Below are 22,612 nucleotides of genomic sequence, written 5' to 3' on the forward strand. Positions count from 1 at the left end.
GTGCTGTCCTCCTTCTGCAACTTCCTTCTATGAACTTCTATACTTTAGTCTCATGTCACTTTTTTAGCAGGTTAAGTTTCATTACATCAAGTCCTTTTTATCTGTCAAAGCTGTAAAAATCCCTGATAGACTTCTCTGCTGAGGAAATGGTGATAATCGCTTTTATGTTTTTTCAGGAATATGTGTTGGTGAGGGAAATAATGCTAGTTAGTAGCTTTTCATAGAGAAAGGAAACTCAGTTGATTTGTTATGCACAAAAAATTCTTAAAAAAAAAAATCCTTGAATGTGAGAAATAAACAATTTTCAAAATGGTGTAACTAATGGAGAAAAGTAGGCCTGCTGTGTAACTCCTTAAACAGGTGCCACACTTCCAGTGCTGAGCTGGGTACTATATTAGTTTGGGCATCAGATGTGGACTAATTAACAATGTATTTTCCCCTCACAAGTAGCACTTTGGAGATCCTTGAAAACTGTGCCTTTAAATCTCTGTCTTTGGACTACAATAAACATTTTACTGTGGATGCTGAATTGGAGACATAAAAAATAATGCTGAATTAGCCTAGAAATTTATTTCACCTTTAAAATTTGTTTTGATTCAAATAATTCATTACTTAAATGTTTTTAAATTGACTTGAGAGTAAAGGCACAATTTTTTTTGTTAATTCATAGTGTGACACCTTTCAGCCTCTCTAAGTGACCCATAAATTCTTCTTATGAAGTAGTTTCCTGGTCATTCTGAAATTCATTCTGTTGAGCCTATATCTGAAAAAAATGTGCTGTGAATTTTTTTGGTTTCTTAATCATTACTGTTCTAATAATTGTATGGCTGGAGAATTTAGACTTGTATTTTTCATGACTTTCTGCAAATTAATGTTTACATTAGTATACATAAGTGTACACACTGTTACAGTCAGGCAGTAATAATGACAAGGAAAAGGAAATGTTACAGGAACTATGGGAAATAGTCCATATGCCCTTACTAAAATGAATTAGTAAATTAAAAATAGCTCTCTTCATGCTGTGTAAAAACCAGTACCTCAATGAGTATCAAAAGAACATCCCGGAGGGGGTTGCAAATAACTTTGGGGAAAGAGGAGAGAAGAAACAGGAGTTTGAGGTGCTACCTGCCACACAATAGCAACCTTCCCACACTTCATGTTGTGCTTATCTCTGAAACAACTTGGGACTGTGTCCTAGCAAGCTCTGTGCAGCTTCAGCCATAGTGGATATTTTGAGGTTGTGGTGAGGAAAACCACACAAGAGCGAAGCAGAGCTATTCTGGGAAAGCATGACTCCCGACAGCACAAGGACGGCCGCACGTGCAGTGTCTGTTGGTGTTTCTCGTGCCCGGGCCCGCTGCGGCGCTGGGGTGAGGGGGTGTGCGTGGGGAGCATCAGAGCTGTGCTTGCCTTGCTGCCTGAAATAACACCGACATTTGGAAACATTGCAATGACTTGACTGTGCAGCCCCCCTGGCTGTCAGCCTCTACAGCTGTTTTTCACAGGCTGCTTGATTTTGTGTTTTTAGTTATCTTTGTAATTAGAACAAGCTTGATTTAGGAAAGCTTACAATGTTGAGCATAATATTTGGGTGAATGGGCTTATTGATTGATCCTGTGTGTTGCTCAGAATGTTTTTCTGATTTGGTTAGTGTATCTCAGAAATTGTGATATATTTTGATGTAAAGGGAGCCAGAGGGAAGCAAATGGAGGCAAGGATTAATAAAGTGTATTTTCTTTCTATGTTTTGTAGTAACAGTACTGCATTACTGCAGTAATGCATATACACATTAAAAACCTACATGCTCCTGTGGCTCAAGGATTTGTGGACTTTGGCTTGGAGAGCCATCTTCTCCCATGTGGACTTTGAAAGCTGAGAAGTGAAGAACTGACTTGTGTATGTCTGTGTGTATTGAAACTTAAAGTTGTTTAACAGAATTGTACCATTTTTAATAAAGTGTGGCATTTTTTTTACCCATTCTATACTTCTATGTGATTGGATTTTTTAAAATATTCACTATTTTTAAGGAAGCTGTACCTATGAGATTACATGTGCAACTACTGCAGTATGTAAGGAATTCCTTGGAAGTCTTGCATGTATACTTGAATGAACGTAGTGTTTGACTTTAGTGTTTGACCAAATGTGCATACACATGTGCTTTTAAAAATGTATTGAAACATAGCAAGTACTGGTAAATTGTAGGCAGGGATCTTCTGCTATGTGGAAACAGCATACAATTCCTTTGCAAGAGGTGCAACAGAGCTTCCTTTTAGCTATTCCGTAGGTTACCAGTACTCACCTTCAGAGTTTTACACCCTTCAAAATGGTCAGAAAAGGCTAGCTCTTGTTATACCAACCTGATTTTAACACACTTCTATATGGTGAATATATCACTGTGTAATAACAATCTGCTATCAACAATCTGAAAGCACTTGGTCCTTCTGGAAAACAGATTCCATTCATCCATGACACTGTGAGTTACTTCTATAAACTCTGAAACTCCCAAATTGGATACATTCCCAAAAGGAATGACTGTCCCTTAAGACCAGCCAAAGACTTTGTAGAGCTATCAGCAGCCACTCCATAGACTTAAATTCTTCTTTGTCTCTGTCCTTCATAGGTACAGTACGAAAAACAGGAGGTTTTCATGTTTTGCTTTCATCTCTCAGCTTCTTACCCTATATTAAAAGGTTACTAACTCTTATTTCTGGAGACTGGGTGCTGGATTAGGGTGAGTTTTGCCACTGCAGTGATACTGGAGAGATGGCATCTTTATTTATGGATGTAGTTGATTCTCCTCACTTAAACGAATTTTCCTCTTATCTCTGAAGAATGAAGCTATTTTTCTACTGCTTTGCTGGCATCTCTGGCCATCCTGAAGCTAAAAACCAAGTGAGACTTCCTTTATGTTTTTGCAAGCCATTGCATTATAGCACATCACCGTGGTGGCAATATTTATGTGAGGCTTTGAATGTAAAGTGATGAGGTGCTTCAGTTCTAGCAAGAGTTTTTAATGTACTTTCCCCAATCTTAGCAGAACTGTTTCCAGTACTTGCTTACATTGTGGGCCTTGTATCCTGAACCTCTCTGTTGCAAAGTTGGCTGGATTTATCTTGATGTTCTTGGCAAATTCATGCTGCTGTAGCAAACTGCTTTGAAACAGGTGGTTCAAGAACTAATGTCATTTTATTGGGAATGACGATCTTGTAGTTTTCCTGTTTCCCAGGAAGACTTTGTACGACGGACCCCATGAACACTGATACTGTTTTTCTCAGGTAAACTGAACTACTTCTCCTGACCACCAGATTAGTGTGTGTTTGCTGTCGCATCAAAGTACACAAGCTTGCTTCTCTGGGGGAACCTTCTTTCAAGCCCAGTTTGTGTGTCTGAAAACTTCCTTAGCATTTTCTTAGCCTGTCAACCAAGATTTCAGTTTAGGGGGTTTGCTGCTTTGAATTATTTGCAAGCTTCCAAAAAAAAAATAAAATTTGAAGATGATTACCTTTTAGCCATTTTACAGTTCTTTATTTGTCATTATTTAGGTCGTAGCTTAATGTAGTTTCTAACTTTCCACCTTTTTTTTTTTTTTTTAAATTCCGGCATGATTCTTTTTTTCTGGTGGTCTAGGTAACGTGGTGCTACTTTGCATGTGAATCTTTTTAGTAGCAAAGGTGTGCCCTACTTTGCCTGATAGTTTAGCTTAGCATTTTCCTTACATTGCAAGACACTAGATATGTTTCCTGTAAATCAGACATGTCTGGCCTTTGGAATTAATTAAGCTTTTGCTTCACCTTGTGAAGTTGTAACTAACCATCTTAGATGAGAACTCAGGTAAGCATTGTATTTTGTCGGCTGTTCCTCAGGATGGTACTGGTGTGCTTGTGCTTTCTGCCGCATAGTTGTCCTCTCTCTACCTTTCTGTCTTCAGTTCTCTGCTGCCTCTGTTGTGACTCCTTGCTGAAGTGCATTTCCAGCTCCACCAGTCTGTTTTCCTTGAGTATTACTTCTTGCCTTCCCCCTGTCCCCCCAGCAGTTCTGCAGCATCTTTCGCTTAGGATCCTGCTGGCTACAAACTAACTTTATTTGGCTTCCAACGTAAGGTAGAAATGGAGGTTTCCTCTGGGCCTCCTTAAAGAGCAGATTAAGCCTTTGGTCTCACATTTGTAAGTAAGTATCTATGTCACAACTGTATAAGAATAGATGTTCCTTCCTGGTGAACTATTGATAAATTAAATCATGTATGAATGCATGAATATCGCTTTAATAAATTTCCTGAAATTGGCAATTTAGTTTCTGATTTTAAAATATCAAACTGAGTCTCTAATAAAGTTTGTTTGCACAAGATTCCATGAACATTTGACAGTGTTTGTGTAAAACCTGGAATGACTGTTTAAGTGCCTTTATGCTTATTTTGAATAAGTAGCACCTTAACCAAGGTTTGAGACACTATTTCCAGTCCTCTGCTGAGGATATTGAAGGTAGTGTGTCCTTCAAGGGATTATATATGAAAGTGTTTGTAGTTCTGATGGTGTGAAGGATGTAGCTAAATAGTGTATTTGTTTCCAGACTGTCTCATCCTGTATTGTGCAGGAATGCGTAGAATGGGAACATGCCTGAGGAACTCAGTAGTTCTTTACCATCATCGCAAAAACAGGCACTTTTTTCAGTTATTTTTCATTCCCCTTCCAATGTGTATTTTATGTACTGCCTTTGTTTGCATGATGACTGTGTTGGACTGTGCCATGCCTCTGCCTCTGCAGTCTGACTGTGTTCTTGGATTGCTGTCTGGATCTTACAAAAAACACAGCCCAGTGTTTTCTGCAAAAATTCACTTTGTCTTTTTTTCTTGAACAACATTTATACCATCCTGCTCTGTCACCATTGTGACTGTTGGTTCATTCAGCCTTCCTACAGCTGTGAAAAAGTTTTTGTGAAGGCTTTGTTCATGGACAATGACTTATTTCTCATATGATGGTGTGATTGCAGAAGATTATGTCTGCTTTTATTGGTTTACCAGGATACTGTTGCTCACAATTTGTGTCTTGCTAAATTACCAGAGGTCTTGGCTAAGATCATACAGACCCTGTAAATTAACTGGACATGTGTATGTTTAGGTTAAAACTTATTTGTAGGGTCAATACTGATCTCACTTGAGTTTTTTAATCAATAAGACAATTAAAACACTGGTGTGTCAGAGTTGATAATCGTGAAGGAGATCTGCTGAGTTTCCTTTCCCATCGCGTGGGTAGGTGATGACTGACTGCTGCACAGCTATTGATAACATGGTGTTGTAATATTCAGTCTCCCACTAAGGAGCATTTGAAGTACCAGTTCCAAAGACAAAACATTAGATTCACTTCTTAAAATATCATCAGGAATGATGGACATGCTGGCAGGTAATATCAGCTCTTTCAGATCCTCTAGCTATGACTGCAAAAACTAGCTTTCACTCCCTGTGGCTCTTGAGTACCTCATGGTCCTCACACAGAAAGCTCCATTAAGGGGTTTCAGGTTTTCTTTTGGACATCAATAGCTCAGACACTGCTAGATATTCTGGATTAGGACATAGCCTACTCGCTTCTTTCTCTATTACTCTACATCTCAGAGGTTTTTTGGCAGATAAAATAGGAGTGTGCTCTACTCTCTCTTCTAGCCCATCTGTTTGAGAGTATCTTAATCCTTAAGATCAATGAAATTCCCATTTCCTTTTTTTCATACAGAGCAGAGCACACCTGTTCTTCTCTGCACCTTGTGCTCTGACTACTAGACTGAGTTTACACAGAAGTGACTTAATGCTATTTGCATTGTCATTTTCCATGGAACCGTTGTATTCCTTTCTCTGAGGTAGTGGATCATCCCACCTATCACAGGTTCTCGACAGAGCATGGGGTATGCAGAAGTTACAGAATACCTGAAAGCTGGCCTGAAATGGGGAAAGAGGGTTTGGTCAGCAGGTGGCATCTGCTGGGGCAAGACAGCCTTGCATGTTTGCAGTGAACAACCTCACAAAGACCTTGTCCTCTGGCCATACCGGTAGGCAGTCTTCTCCTTTTCACGTTTTTATACACTGTACTATGCACCCTCTGCCCACAAAGGGTGCTGCAGCTTTTTATAGGTGTACTGCTTGCATCTTAAATGTAATGGCTCTTTGCTAATTTTCTGAAGACTCGAAGAAGGGTCTTATATGAATAGTAGAGAATTTTTTTCTATTTATAGTATTAGGTCTTCAGATTTTTTTTCCTTATGTCATCCTCTCAGTATCCCTGTAGTGATTTCAAAAGGCTTTGAAGGTAGATTAGTAACAATCCTAATGAAGAGTGTTTAGTATAAAAAGGACAGTACCAATTGAGCAGATTTGTGAGTGGTGTTTAGGTCCTTTAAGCAACTTGCATTTCATGAAGCATCTGAGTGGCAGTGAAGACAGCTGGAGATCCCACAAAACAGTTAAAAATGTGTGTGACTTGGGCTTTGCCCACCTAGTCCATTTGAATGTATTAGGTGTCCCTCTAATGTTGCCCTTTATTCTCTGTCTTGTAAAAACCAAATGTGTGTGCTACACATAATAACAGCTGTGTTCAAAAATAGACCATTTCTACCCCTCACTCCCCCCCCAAATGTTGAACTTGATTTTCTTCTGACGCGATCACAAGACTGCTGCTGCAGTAGGGGCTTAATGCTATTTACGTCGTCATTTGACATAGCAACATCTCTCAGGGGATTTTTAAACAATGCAGCTGTTCAGGAGAGATGAAGAGGTTGAGGATGGGGAGAGGGAAAAGGAGCAGAAATAATTTCATCTGCCATTAGGGATATTGTGGCGGGGAGGGGAGGCAGCCAGCAAGCTGGAGAGTTCAGTAGATTCATGATTCTGCATGAATGGACGGCAGGATCATGGGATTTGCAGCTTTCCCTTGAATGGGAAGGAGCATCATGGGAATCAGGCTGCTTCTAACCTTTTTTGTGAATGATTTTTTTCCTTTAACATGGCACTGTTTTTATGAATGGCTCTGGGGGGCAAAGTGCTGTAAAATCCTTCTTGAGCTGTATACAGGTCCCTTAAGGAATGCTAGGGTGGGAGTCAGGTGCAGCAAAACAGAGATGCTGCGATGTTAGCCTACTGTTCTGCTCTTTTGAAGTCTGAGAGGACATTGTACTGGTTTTAATTCAATGTAATTTAGCTTGATTGAAGGAGAGTTGCTTTTTATGTGAAGTATTTTTACTACTTGCTTTCTTCTGCTTCAAAATGTGGTTGGCTACTTGCATTTCTTCTGTTCTGTTAAGGCTGGAGATGACAGCATATCAGAAGCATTTTGGAATGATCAAATGTGAAGGTCTGCTCTTGTTCACCCACGTGTTCCCTTTTTGATATATGTTCAAAAAGCTAAAAGATTGAAAAAAATTTCGTGGGAACAGAAATGAGAATAGAAATGGAGGGCAATAAAGAATTGGTTTTTCTTGGTCTCAAGCAACTCATTTGCCATTCAGCTTAAGTTAAAAAAGTGTGTTTTTGTCGAGCTTTACTTAAACACTGTTGTGTACATATGTTTTCAGATTTCTCCATTTTTGTTATTCTGTGCAAAGCCGTATAATTTGCTCTCTTACCATCTTTATTGTCCCTTACAAACAAAATGTGCTGAATCATTTGAGAATTTATATTCTCATCAAAAGTAGCTAATGTCACAAACTTCTTGCACAGATTATGTTAAAATTCAAGGAATTCTGTTGCAGAGGTAAAAATGTTCATGTGTAATATTAGCTACTTAAAATGTTTTGTAAAACCTAATAACTGATACAGTCTTAATATCTGAATGATAATTCAACTATTTCAAACTTAAGCTTTTATAAACTGTTTTTTTTTCTAGAGGAGAAGTACAAAGTGGAAACAAAAGTCATTGTGGCAGATTTTGGAGAGAGAGAAGATATTTACAGTAGAATCAAAGCAGGATTGGAAGGCCTGGAGATTGGTGTTTTAGGTTTGTATCTGATCTTTCTAAATCTTTCATACCGGTGTTTTGTCTTGGCCTGCGCAATACGTTTTTCCCATATTGAAGTTTATTGAAAGTAATTCACAAAAGCTATTGTTTGTCTGACTAAAGCTATGTTGCTGTATGCTTGATATGTTTTCTAGCTTGCTGTTGACACACTACATGTTATGTTGCTTGCATGAGTGCCTACTTTCTAGGAATTGTGACACTTACTGAATATTTTCAATGTGTTACTCTGTGATTGATAAAGGTCCTTTAGCTTATGACTGCATGCACCATGACTTGAACACTTGAGGTTGTTGAGCCTGGAGTAGAGAAGGCTCCAAGAACACCTTATTGTGGCTGTTCAGTACTTAAAGGAGGCTTATAAGAAAGATGGGGACACTTTTTAACAGAGCCTGTTGCAATAAGACAAGGAGTAATGGCTTTAAACTAAGAGAGGGTAGGTTTGGATTAGTTATAAGGAAGAAAAGGTGGTGAAACATTGGAACAGGTTGCCCGAATGGATGCCCCATCCCTGGAACACTCAAGGCCAGGTTGCATGGGGCTCAGAGCAACCTGATCTGGTTGAAGGTGTCAGAGGGATTGGACTAGATGACCAACTGGGTTGACTAGATGGACCAACTTGGATTGGTCCCTTCCAACCCCAACTATTCTACGATTCTATGACCTAATGCCATCGTAGAACCTAAGCGAGCTTCAGATACTTAGCTTAGGAGATATTCAACTTCAGAGTGGAGCCCTGTGGGAGAACTGTTAATTTTTAATTATAGAGCTGTTGAAATTTAATCATTACAGTATAACATCAAGTAACTGTCTCCTGCTTCAGAAGTTTTAAGTGTATTCTGATCATGTTGATAAATTGCGGTTCTTTTGCTGGTAGCAATGCAATGTGCCTCAGTGTGGTTATATTGCAGGAATGCAGGTGGTGTGGGAGTCCTTGAAAAGGCAAGATGATCCCTCCAGTTACTTTGTCAAACGTAGAACTATGATGTCAAAAAGGTGTTTTATCACAAGCTAAGAAGAGTTTAAACATAGCAGTTTACCTGAATCTTTTTTGAACAGTGGGGTAAAGGCAGTTGCTTATCAGGTTACTGTTTTTTCCCTTGGAAGCACATGTACCTGTGCATATCCTGTATTTCTGCGGTTACTCAATATGGATGAGAACCTGTGATGGTTAAACACATGAAAAGTCACATGGCTCAGACATCTACTAATATATGACATCTGATAAAATACTCCTCACTTCAAAACTCATTTTACTAACCCGAAGTCCAGTAATTGGAACTAGAACTGTGGGGTATTTTAAGCACATTTCAAAACAATACTATATGAACTTTGTTGCTAATAGGTGAATTTTGTTGTACAATATTTGAACATAATGTTCAAGAAAATAGTGTATATAAAAATGCAATTAAAAAGTTACATTAAAGGATAAAGCCCAGAATGTTCTCTACTTCTCACAGATTTGAGTACATACAACTCAGGACATCCGGTATTTAATTGCTGTAAAAATTCAAAACCCTTGGAGTAACTTCAACTGCCAAGGATGTGTTCTGTGTAAAGAGTAGTTGTGAGAAAGCTGTGAATGCCTTGTTTCTTGTTTCTGAAGGAAATAAGTTCCAAAAAAACTTTGAAGAGTGAAATTAACCTATGTTCTAATCTGTCCTGTCAAAATCCACTCAGGGAATGTAAGGCTTGCAAGCTGCCTGTCACGAAGCAATTGCTGTGAATAGTAGATCATTTAAATGTCTCAAAACACCAGCAAACCTTTTACTGTGCAAGGTACATATCCACACTGGAAGGGTTTTTATTATTTCTTAGGCTGTGATAAGGTTATGGTGATGTACAAAATCATGACAATCTGACTTTGTATAGTCTTGCATAAAGTAGGCACTAAAGCTGTATGTGTCTCAAATTCTGTGTAAGCTTATTACAGGAAAACAAGCACGTTCCTCAAGCAGAGCCTGATTCTTGCTGTTATTTGCGTGAGCACCTTGACTAAAACCGTGGTAAAAATAGCAACTAAATGCTTTAGAGATGCGTATTCTCTAGTTGAGTTCCTCCACTTTTTTCTTGCAGCCACTGTCAGTGCAGGTTTACGAAAACCTCTCTTCTAACTAATCACTAGTAGTTTTAGTAGATCTTATGCTCAAGATGACCAAATTACATGATACTTAGGTCTTTTCTATTCCCCAGATATAGCTCTATTAATAGAAACCACTGGCCAGTGTAATTTATAAACACAGGTGATGGCTACTCTAGAAAGACAGTGTCTTAATTTTCTTATGGCAATTAATTTCATGCTTTAGTGCCTTTGTATTTTATATTCTGTAATATTTGTTGCAACCCAGAATATAGCTTTTGTTGAGCTGCAGTTTTCATGGGTGTCTGAGGGAAAACATGGGTTTAAGTGAGAACAGCCATAAGGGATGAGTTCTCAGATTCCAGCATATTTTCTTCTTTCAGGTCTCATCTGGAACTGTAGGTATGAGAAGCGTTGGTAGAACAGTTGTCAGTGATTGATGGTGATTATTTTTTAACCTTGTACTTGGAGACAAAGGAGTCTCCACACATAGTGCTCAAGAACAAGCTTCTAATTATGTAGTTGCACAGAGTCCAACTAAAGTACTTACAGATTGAAATCCTTGTAAACTTCTTATTTGGAAGCTTCTTCTCACCCACGTATGAAGGCTAAAAGAGTTTGCATAATGTTTTGCTGTGTGTTCAAAACAGCGTCTGTCAGTGACTTCGAACAAGTGCTAGCTACAGCAATATGTTAAACAAGCAGAGGTGGGAAATCTTCCTTTTGCCATTCTTAAATAGCTGTGATTCTTGAAAGGAGTTTGAGCTGGACAGTATCTTATGCTATGGTTATCCATTTTTTTCTAGTTAAAATATGGTGGTACGAACCCAAAACGGATTTCTTAATGGTCTGTTACAAACTTGTGGCAGAGATGATTGCTGAAGGTGGAAGGGCATATATCTGGGACTCAGTCTGCAGTAAGGGGTGTGAATTCTGTGTGACTCTTTGGAGCATGAATCATGTAAATATTCTATATTTGGAGAGAATTACCAAGGTTAGTCCCATAACCCTGCCACAATTCATAGCCAAAATCCCTTCCAGAGAGATGGACTGAAAAATAGTTTGGTTTAGGATGAAAAGAAGGAAAAAATATTTGGTTCACTCTGGCAATAACAAGACTGGATCTTCTTCCTTTTCAAAACTTCTCACTCCTTCTAAATATGGGAAATGTCTGTTGGGAATTTGCCAACTCTCTGTTCCCCTCAATTCCTCATCTCAATTTTTAAAGGTTATCTAAAAGTTAAAAATTCGAAGCACACAACATGACTAACGAACTTCCATAAATACACTAAGATCTTGACTAAAAGAGCTGTCACTTGAGGGAATCTCCGAATGAAGTTGGTGCACTTGGCCGGAGTCTCTCCTGCTTGTTTCTTGCACATCCTGCATCCTTATTGATACTTAAATTTCTTTTAGGCTGGGTGTTAAAACGACAGCTTTGGGCAGGGGTGTAGGGGCTGTTTTATTTTTTTAAAAAGGCATCAGTGCCTTTTGAGGACGTTTTTTGTCCCGGTGCAGACTCCTGCCTGGAGGTGCACAGTGCTGTTGAGCATACATAGGTTTTGGGATTCTCTGGGTTGTAAGACACTATATAAATGTAAAATGTTGCCACAGCAACCACATGTCACGCGATTCACTTGCGTAAGATAAACAACAGATATTTAGGAAGCGGAGATCCCATTTGGTTGCTGCTTTTTGTCTCCGTATCAGTGTGCCTTATGGAGTTGGAGGCTGCAGAGCAGTACTGTTTTCGAACAGAAGTAGAATTTTCCCCCTGTTTGGGTTGGGATTTAAGAGCAGGTTTTGGTTTCATGTCCGAGAATAAAACCGTGCCAGTCCGAAGTACTGAAAAAAAACCTCCGAGGTTTAAGTAATTCGTACCTACTCGGTGAATTCTAAACGCTGCCGACGGGGAAAGATTTCGCAGGTGTTGGGGTGACGGGGAGCACGGTTTCCTGCGGTGAATCTCCATGTCACGAGGCAGCGAGAGCGGAGCGTGTCCCCCACCTAAGGCGGCGGATCCCCCCGATCCCGCCGCGGGGAGCGGGCGGTGCGGGCAGCTCCCGTTCCGCTCCCGGGCTCCTGCTGCCATCTCCCGCCCGGCCCGCGCACTGCGCCGGCCGCTCCCCTCCGCACCCTCCCCTCGGCGGGAGGGAGGGGTTGTGTGTCTCTTATTTCACTTCATATGTGTATTTATAGAAAAAGATGTGAAACAGTTTCACCTACTGTACTGCCTGGCGCTGGAAGCTGCTCTCTGGCTCGACACCCCGCAGAGTCCCCCGTGTCCCCGCACATGTGCGCTGGCGTTTCTGGCAGGGAAGCAGCCTGTGGGAAGCAGCGGAGGGTGGGTGCAAGGTGCTAAACATGCCATCTTTTAAACAACTGGAGAATTAACATTTAAAATGACCTGCCAATGTGCTCCCGAATTCCACTGGTGTGTGTACCAGTATGTTTACAGTTAAGGAAACTTAGTAATAGAATGTCTTAAATGCAACATTTTCAGAGTATTGTTTGAAAATTGTCATTAATTGGTGGCATCCAAGTGATCTAATTCATGCTTTTGTTTCAGTCAACAATGTGGGAATGTCGTATTCTTATCCTGAATATTTTATTGATGTTCCAGAGCTGGATAAGGTAAGTGCTTTTGTGGTACCTTCTATTATTCTACTGTGATAAGCAGATATGGCAAAAGTACTTAGGTTTGGTAAAGGAACCCACATAACAAGGTTTTTTTATTAGAGTTAAGTGTTCAAAGGGCTTTGAGATTTACATAAGCAGCATAACACAACTCAGATGATGGCAGTCTTATTTTTTGATGGTGTTCTTTACATATTCTTCCTTGCTGCTTCATTTCTATTTCAGACAGATGCTCTGGGGTCACTATCTGAATTCTGCTCCTGTCCGTGGTCTCATCTGGCTGTTGCTCTGGATGAGCTTCTTTAGCCTGTGGTGGGGGGTTCTTAGGTGACTGAAGGGAAGAGAGGAAAGCAACTTCATGGATGGAAGCTGCATGTTCCATATCGGTTAGAAAACTTAAATATGACCGTTTTAGGCAGTTCATAATGTAGGGACAATCTTGGTTGTATCGGAAACACTGGAAACTGTTTATGAACGATTTCACTGGTGCATGATTTTGTTTCCAAAACACCCATAGATCACTGTGTCCACTGCGGTTTTGTGTCTTCAGCTTAATCGCTTTCAAATGAGCTTCATAATGTTTAGCAAAAAAAAAAAAATTTAAAAAAAAATCCCTGTTTTTAACTTGATGAATAAACTCTCACTAAAACACTGCTATGAAATGGTGAAGAGCAAAATACAGTAGTTCACTTCTGAACATATAACAATTTATTGAAGTTTGTAAGTGTTGCAAATAGGGTTAGGAAATACAGTGTCAATGTGATACATGTTCTTTATTAGTTTGAGTCCCTAATCAGAGATGAAACTTGACCAAGAGCAATTCACAGACTTTGCTTTGAAAGCCTGTCACTGTTCCTGATACTTAAGCAGAAAGGCAAGGGATAAGGGTGAATAATTTATCCCAGCACTTAAACCCTGATCAAATAACTTAAAATGAACAAACCCTAAAGCTTTGCTTTCTTGCAGACAATCGACAAAATGGTCAACGTTAACATCATGTCTGTTTGTAAGGTAAGTGCCCTGTTACCTACACTTGTTCCTGATATCCTAATTCAAAACCAGAAAACAGATTCAGTTGTTTGAGGGAATTACTTTCACCTGTTAGATCACAGGTTTACTTTTCATCTTGGAGAAACCCAGAGGTTGTAAGTGTCATATCGGACTGTTCTGGTTGTTGTGTGGAATATAATTTGTTGCAAAGATGCCTATTAGCTATTTGGAAGACCAAGGTATGTACACAAAATAGCACTTAATGCTTCTTCACGATTGTTCTTCGAGCCCTTCATGTAAATCGTTCATTCTTCTCCCTTTGCATCTTTTTCCTGGGGTGGGCAGCCTTTATCTCTGCACACATAAGGTTTTTGTGCACTGTAGTGAGAAAGCACTTAAATATTTTCTGCAAAATATGTGAGCAAGAAGGAAAACCAAACTCACAGAAACATGCATTAACTTTACTTTAGAAGTTACCTTCCTTTTTGATATTTAAACTGAAAGTTTTATTGAGAAGAAATCAAACTTGACTTCAGGCTAAAACATATGACTGTTTTCATGTTTTTAATATGAGGCCCATTCAAAAATGAGATTTTCAAGTCAAAGCTTAAAAGGGATGGAGGGAATAGCAGCTGCTTACCTGACACAGGGAATTGCTTAGTGTATTACCGGTGAGTGCTGATGAAACTCCTTGTGACTATTCACTGCTAACCTTCTTATGCATAACAAAACTTGTATCTCCATTAGCTGAGGGTTAGCCTTTTGCCTCCAAGCTAAAATATTTGATGTTTCAAAGCTGGCTTGAAAGATTTTATTTTCTTGCAGCTCTTCTGACCAGGTCAAGTACTGAATTCATCTAGTACTGTGCTTCTGGGGAGTCTAAACTCCGAGTGTTTTGTTTCTCTGTGAGGGGACACAGCACCTCTTAAAACAAGGTTTTAATAAGATGTTCACACTTTATTAAAACATAGGCAAACAGTGAAAATGCAGCTCTTGCATGATTGAATTTGTAATGTCAGCTTGCTGCTGTGAACTCCTACTTTTCTGTGTGTTTTAACATCTTAAAACTACTTGTTGTAAAATGAGTCTTCAGAAACTTTTCACTTTGAAAATGACTGTGAGCCTGACAAGCACAGATTTTTTAGTTGATTGAGAAGGATTGTGGCCCATGGTGTCTTGTTGCACCCTGCAAGATTTCATTAGAGAAGTCAGTTATTAATGGGCACCTTTGAAAATTTTTTCTTACAGAAGTAATTTAGTGGACTTTTTTTTAGGTTAACAGAGCTGCATCAGGTGTACACCTGAAGAAGTTTTGTCATTCATAGACCTCTTGGAGATTAGTGTAATCAGAAGAATGCTTCTGCTAAGGTGTGAGATCTGTGCTGTGCCAGCAGAGGGAGTGCACTATTCAGTGATAAAAGAATTTGGGGTGTCAGTCTTCATGGGAGCATTTTATTAGAGAAGTTACAGATGAACTAATTTAATATTTGTTTCTGAAGATGGTGGAGTAGAGTAATAGTTTAACTCAGTATACACCTAAAGTTCCGGAGATGCAGCCAGCCTAGATTGTTTTCCACAGTAAACTAATGTTGGTTTATGGTTTCAGTTATCATGTTTATGATCAGTGTTGGTCAACAATTTAACAAAATTGTCATACAGTTTCTTGTAAAATTTGCATCCTCTCAGCCTCTTAAAATTCTAATGTGGCTGTCTTTGCACATATAAAAACTTACTGAAGATCTGCTTGCTGTGTGTTTTTCCTTCTGTTTGAAAACTTTTTTCTTGACTCTGAACAACTCCTGCTATTGGATATATACAGAGTTTGAGCACAGGATTCCATGCTTGAAAATGTTTCCTCCTGCATGAGCCTGTTGTGTAATTAAGCAGTAGGCATGCCAGATGCTTACTGTTCTGGGAAGAAGAGCACATTAGAGATATGTACCATCTGTAAGACATTTTTTCGGGAGAACCCATAGAACTAGAGAATCGTGGTATGAAAAAATAAATTTTGGAAAAGTCTGTATATCTTTCACTTAGATTTTTAGGATGTAATCCTGTGAATATTTAGTTCAGTGTTTTAGGTTGATACCATCTCTTATTGTTTAAAAACAATAATAATATTCTCACTTCTTGCATGATTAGAAAAATGAAGTTTGCAATGGAAAAGAACACTGAGTTCTCAAGCAAGGAGGTGAAGGTACAGGAGAGGCAGGGCAGGTTTTGCTAGTACCCACAGGTACCCAAGCTCTGCCCACGGTATCTCCAGATCCTTGTCAGAAGTGTCATGTAACCAGTACTGTTATATTCTGGAGCACCTACTTTCTGCCCTTTGGACCAAACTTTCTCAGTGCCTAAAAGATAACAGTAGCCCCCGTCCTCTCAGTAACCTGCACCATGTGCCATCAGCAACACCTGTTGGACAGCAGAACTCTTCTGGCATGCATGTCAAATAACTCCAGTTCTGGCTGAAACACTCCTTAAGCTTGAAGTGGGAAAGTCAAGATATTCAGCACAGTTTGATTCTGCAGAAACATTAAAGTCAGTTTTGTCGACACAAGTATGGGCAATTTTGAAGGGTAATTCTCATCCTTTAACTTTTTGATCCATCTTTTTCTTCCTTGCATTCCTAGGGGATATGCAGTGTGTAAGGAGGGGTGCACTGAGAGATAAGACCCCATCTGCACCTCACAGGAAAAATTATCAACCTAGTTGGTCTTGCTGTTTAATGCTTTCCCCAGCTGTAAAATATATACTATGGAATTTTGCCAGGTGTTTGAGAACTTATTTCCTGTCAGAACTTTTAAACACGTCTTTCCCAAATCGTATTCCATGCTGCCTGCTCCCATCATGTCCTTAGAGCACTGTTGGGTTAGGTCACCCGTGAACCCAGTCATGCAATTTTGGGGCTCACTCAGTCTGACATGAAGTATTGATTACTGTGATCTGCTTTCAAAGCACCCTGTACATCACTGAAGATGAGTGATAGCTTATGTAAAACTGCTTGAAACAGTAAAATGTAAAACTGCTTGAAACGTTCACATCTTTTAAAATACTGGTTAAAAAAACCTGACCAAACACCACCCTGTCCCCCAGCCACAGTAGATTCTTTTTAAGCAATCTGGGTAATATCACCTTTTTATGGTGATGTGCAGTGCAGGAGCTATTTTGGTCTTCATATAGTATACAAAACAAGAAGTGTTAAGGCTCTTCATGATGCTATAAATAGAATGAAAAATTTTTATTTGTGGTATTTTCTCAGGAGAGCATGAGACTTAATACAGTCATATTCAAGGATTGAGTTGGCAGATAAATGGCAAAGAAGATGACACAGTATGTGTAGTTTCATGGTTCCTGTCATAATCTCATGTCAAGCTTCTGGAGGGATAAATAGCAGAACTTTTCTTTAATGATTGTTGGTGGCAGTTCACGTAATGTGGGTTTGTATTATAACTCTTGGATATCTCGTATTTTAAGACACAAACTAAACATTTCTGGCATTGAGTAAAGTATCAGGTCAAAGTCCTTGGGTTTTTTCACTAACCAGCAAGTGTTGAAAAACCAAAATTAGAGTAGTTTCTAGTCATAGTTCCTTTGTATCAACTGCATCTTCTTGTGTCAATTCATCTTTGTGTGCTACAGCCTTTAGTTTCACTTGGGAAAAAATTAAACTTGTTTTGGCTATTGGATTCATGTCCTGAAAGCCAAGGGTGCTAGACTTGCTGTCCAGGGGAAAAAAAGGGGTAGGTAATGACCCCAGAGAATAGTTTCACATACTTTAGGGAGCCCTTGTTTGTCCTTTGGAAGCTCCAAGAGATACTTGGTATTGTAAGGAACTGCAAGTTTGTTATTTCTGTTTGCAGCATTGCAATATGGTAATTGCATGGGGAGTGAGGCATAAACTTGTGTTCTCTTGAAAAATGAGCAGGACTAAGTAGTTGAGGGAGTGCTGGCTTAGCGGTTGATTAAGCAGGGAGCTGAATTGGTTTGCAAGCTATTATATTGTGGGGGAATGTAAATTTTAGGCTTGCATGCCAGGCTTTGGTTGGAAATTGGCATTAACAGAGGAAGGGGGAGAGTAAATATATATATGTACATCCCTTGGTGTCTGTGTTGATTACCTTACTCATTTTTTATACTGAGTGTCGATACAAAAGGCTAATAGGCCTACAACATCAAGGATTTTTGTCATCATAGTTGAGGTGCTTATAATTTTCTTTAGAATTCAAAATACATAAATACTTCATGTTGAACCAAGGTATCTGGTGTCAGCTGCCCTCCTAATGGAGGAGGAGTGAGAGGTGAATTATACCAGGTTGTGAATCCCAGGCAGAACATGGATATAAACTCTACTGCGAAGTCTGAAACTGTGAGTTTAGGAAAGAAAGCAACAACAAAATCCACAACCAATATAAAATTGAAAGGAGGAGAAGAAGCTAGTGTATTTGAGAAAGAAGGCAGATGTTCTTTTGCAGACCTGTGTGTGGAAAGAGGAAAAGCCTGGGGAGTGGTAAGCCTGAAAGGCAGTAGGAAATTACATTTTCTCTCTCTCTCTCTCTCTCTCTCTCTCTCCAGTGAGTGTTCAGATGGGATAGTGAAGCCTAATACCACATCTGTAAAGGTACCTTACCAGAAATCAGATGGTAGTTGCTTGCCCTTGCTAGAACCCTACATGAATTTTTGTATTTGCTGTGTATTGGAGACGGTCACAGTAAGTGGAACAAAATTCTGAAAGCAGTGGCAACACTGACTTGTGAGAAGAAATCACTCTGTGTGTGTATTCCAGTTTAGTCAAGAGGTTTCTTTACATTTATACTCAAAGTCATAATCAGAGATGGGGAGGATGATTTAGCCAAGTACATAATGCAAGTTTATAACAGAGAGGGACAGTTGCCAATACTTGGGAAAGGAGTAAGTGTTCTGTGAAGGAGGTCATGAATATCATTCAGATGGTCCAGAGGGAGAAATTCAATGCTTTGTTTTCCGACCTTGATGACTTTTAACCTAAAGTGTGATACACAGAAAGCCAGATCAAGGGAAATGTAGCAGTGATAAATATTTTTCAACAATAGTCAAAGAATCACTAGGGATTTTTCCTCAGAGTACAAGTAACTTGGGGAAATTCAGGAAATCCTAGAGTACTGTAGCTTTCTGTAGATTTGGGGCTGACACAAATACATATTTCACCTCTGGAAAGAGAAGGTTCAGCCTTATTATTTGAGTAGTCATTTTCCTGTGTAAAGGGCAAGGAGTGAAGGATGGCTATTTTTAGGGCTTTCCCTTTTAAACTGGAATCCAAAAGTTAGAGGATCTAAATAGGGAAAACTTTCTCCTCTAAAACTGTTGCTCAAGGGAAAGTCTGATAACGAGCATGGCTTGCAGCATGTTACATTCATAGTTCCCTTGTATGTCCTGTGCCCCTGACACATCCACATGGGTTACTGTGTGAATTTCTGTTGAGTTAACATCAGGTTTACTTGCTAGTTTTTACAAATATAAACCATTCTTGTTTGCCTTGGGGTATGAGCTGCATTAAGAAGTTATTTTTTCAAGAGAGACACTTTAAAAAAAACTTTGTAGATGCTGAGAATAGGTCTCATAATCAATTTAACTACCAGTCAATTTAACTACCAGTGCATGAGTACAGTTCCTTAGCTCTTTCAGTGTAAGGTCTGCAGGCAAGTGTAGCATAGGCATGGTGCCAGTTAACTCTTGGTTAAACAGCTAGTGCATTTATGAACTTGTGTGAATCCTCTGCCCTGGCACTCTAAATTATCTTACGGTAGCAATTATGTTTTTGTACGTGAGTGGGTGCACTACAGGGAATTGCTGGTCTTTAAAAAGTTACGTTACTTTGAGTTGTTATAATTTCACCCCAGATTTGTGAATGAGGGAAGCTTCTTAGCTGCATAACAAAGCAGAAAACTTGTCCAAGTTCTGTAGCTTCATGCTTTGTTGTATTTGCATAGCCCTAATTACAGATCATTATACCCTTTTGAAGTGGAAAGAATGACTTGCAGTCATAACATAGAATGATTTGTCTCTAAATATACAACTGTGGTATTAGATTTCTGGCTTTGTATAACAGCTGTGGGGCCCATAAGATAGGAAGGATGACTTTAAATATTTACCTCAGCTTTTCCTACTGTATTTTAGTAGTCTGAGTGAATATCACTTGAAAGATATTCAACATTTTAAACATTATTACTCTTTCCCTAAGCTCTGCTTCTGAGCTATTGCTTAGATTGAAGTGAGAAAAGACTACAGAGATCACTAAGAATGGGAGGTTTTTCTTTGGAAGAAAAAACTCTGGAAACACATGGTTATAATTTCTAACTATTTGTTAGTCCTCTAATAGCAGCTTTTAAGTATAGTACCTGCTTTAGAACATAAATCCAGCCATAAGTCTGTGCATTTTTGTATTTGCAAGTAGGAATCTTTCCTTCATTGGAATAAACATGGTGTTACTTCTTCCAAAATTAGAAGGTAGAAGACAGGTTTGGTGAGGAAGAGTGGACAGTACAACTGATGCTTGCCAGGAATGTAATAAATGCAGTTGCAGATAAAAGGACATCAAGAAATGTTATCTGCCTGTAAAAGATTATTGAAATGGTCTGTAATAAATCTCTGCCTTAAGTTAGCCATTTGCTTTGAGCATCCTGAAACTTGAGATCTGGATGGTTAGGTGTGAAAGAAGTTGGCTTAAAAATAATGCAGCCCTCCAAACCAAAGGAACTATACCCCAAACTCTCTATGTATATATTAAATAATTGAAAAATAAACAAACAAACTGCAACAACTACTGCTTCATGGTTGTGTGCTAAACATTTTTGCCAGACTATATTAAATCTCAGAGATTAACAATTTCTGATGTTGAGGAGACTGTCCTGAACAAATTTCTCAGATGCACATATGCACACACACACATGCTCACTCTGATCTAAGGCAGATTTTCAGAAAGAAAAAAACAGTTTGTTTTGGATATTCTGGCAGTTTTCACATAGCCCAGTGTATAACTACTTGTCTAGAATTACCTGAGTCTTCAGAGTCTTGGGAACATTCACATTTTCAACTGTAGCATTCATATGTCTGTGGAAAGTAGTATTCCTTCAGAAAAATGGTTATGTGAAGGAAGCCTAAGAATGTTCAGTGACCGCCAACTGATGGTACTCTTCTTAGGGTAGTTCCCAGCCTCTCCCTTAGGTTTCCTGACACTTCCTTCTTCCTTTTTTAGATTGCCTTCAGAGAAACAAACACTACCATAGAGTTCTCTGACATCCTACATGCTAATTCCTATAGACTCAGACTTGGAATGCTTTGCAATTTATGAAATACATGCCATTACAGAACTGGTGTCTCTAAACCAGACCTATCTAGAATTTGGATTTTTTATCTGGGAGATATTTATTCAGTTCTAGGTGTTTGGTTTTTAACTGCCTATTTTATCATGGCACATCTGAGATTATCGCTATTGAAGACAACAGTGTTAACCACTTTGGCTGTTTAGCATAAGGGTCATGCAATACGAGCACATACGGACACCGTTATTAGTGGTAAAACTACATTTCTGCTATTGTTTTATTTTAATTAAGGCTGGAAATATTTTACATGTGTGTACAATGTATAAAATTGCCAGGCTGGAATATTGCAGCAGAATACCCTGCCAGTGTTTTTCCAATAGTGCTTTCTGAATGTGGACTTGGCTGGGTCAGGTGAGACTGACTCAGAGAGCTACCTTCTGTTATCTTACTCTTTAAAAAAAAAGGTTTTTTCTGTATATAAAGATACTGCATATTCATATATATATCTCTTCATACATCACAAGATGTAAAAATACAGCAAAAAGTTTTTGCCCTACTTCACAGATTTTTGAAATTCCCCAAAAATATTAATTTTAATGAAACAAATGGAAGTGGTGTTGAGTATGAAATCCAGTTTTGCCATCAGTATTTTTCTGTGGAGGGGGAATAAAATTGATTGCCTTTCCGGCTTAACTTTAGAAACAAATCATTTAACACCGTTGGTGGTGAGAGACTTCATAGTTTTTTATTTTGTGTAAGTCCCCCAATTATTGTAGCATGTTCTTCTATGTTCTCATTTGGATATCAGTAGTAACCAGCAGGTCCGTGATAAACTGTTAGAGCTCCTTGGTGGTTTGTAGTTTGGATTTAGACCATGAATGCATTTGTGTGGATTTACAACAGAAGTTTCAAACTGTTGGGGTCCCCGCTGCATTACAATGGGAGATCATGTACTGGTTTTTTATACCATTTATGGGTTGCCTGAGGGAAGGCAATTTCAGACCAAGTCCATGTGCCAATCTGTGGTGATGATATGCAGCATTACACTGCCCTGAGAGGCAAAAAACCAGTATGCTGCTTTTTACCAAGGGACCTGTGGAAGAGATCATAAAACTTGCATCAGATAAAAGATCTTCCAGTCTTGAACTCGTCTTAAAATCAGCCCAAATCATTCTTTACCCTTTAACATTAAAATAAATAGTTGATTCTACATCTCTTCTGATGCATTAGTGTATAAAAAAGCTCACGTATGATTAAACTTAATGCTAGATATTTTTTTGAAGTTGCATTGGATCTGTTTGCTTGGTGATGCTTATCAGTTCTGAATACTTAGTTTGATGTGTGGGGCAGTGCTGACAGCTAAGTGTGTCAGCAGCTGACTTCATGAAAGTAAGGTCTGTTCAACTTCTACCTGTACAATCCCTTATCAAAACAGTCATGCAGCGTGGCTGATGGCAGAATCTCTTCTAAGGAGAAATGCCAATAAAATGGAAAACGCAGCCCTTCTCTGCCATTTTTTTTGTGTGTCAACTGCAATCAACTGAGGTTGTTTTCTTTTGTGTTTTTTCTCCTTTATTCCTAAAAGTGTATGTTTTATAATTTAAAAATAAAATCAA

General features: G+C 38.9%; 1 protein-coding gene across 1 annotated transcript in view; it reads left to right on the top strand.

Moving 5' to 3' along the window:
- HSD17B12 (hydroxysteroid 17-beta dehydrogenase 12) overlaps window positions 1-22,612 on the top strand; it is an 85,092-nt gene that overhangs the window by 43,967 nt on the left and 18,513 nt on the right. The window contains 3 exon segments of the mRNA XM_027704318.1: window positions 7,863-7,973; window positions 12,641-12,705; window positions 13,675-13,719. Coding sequence (XP_027560119.1) covers window positions 7,863-7,973; window positions 12,641-12,705; window positions 13,675-13,719 — 221 coding nt within the window.

Source organism: Neopelma chrysocephalum, unplaced genomic scaffold, assembly GCF_003984885.1.
Source record: "Neopelma chrysocephalum unplaced genomic scaffold, ASM398488v2 Primary Assembly neopelma1_24, whole genome shotgun sequence".
Classification (NCBI taxonomy): domain Eukaryota; kingdom Metazoa; phylum Chordata; class Aves; order Passeriformes; family Pipridae; genus Neopelma; species Neopelma chrysocephalum.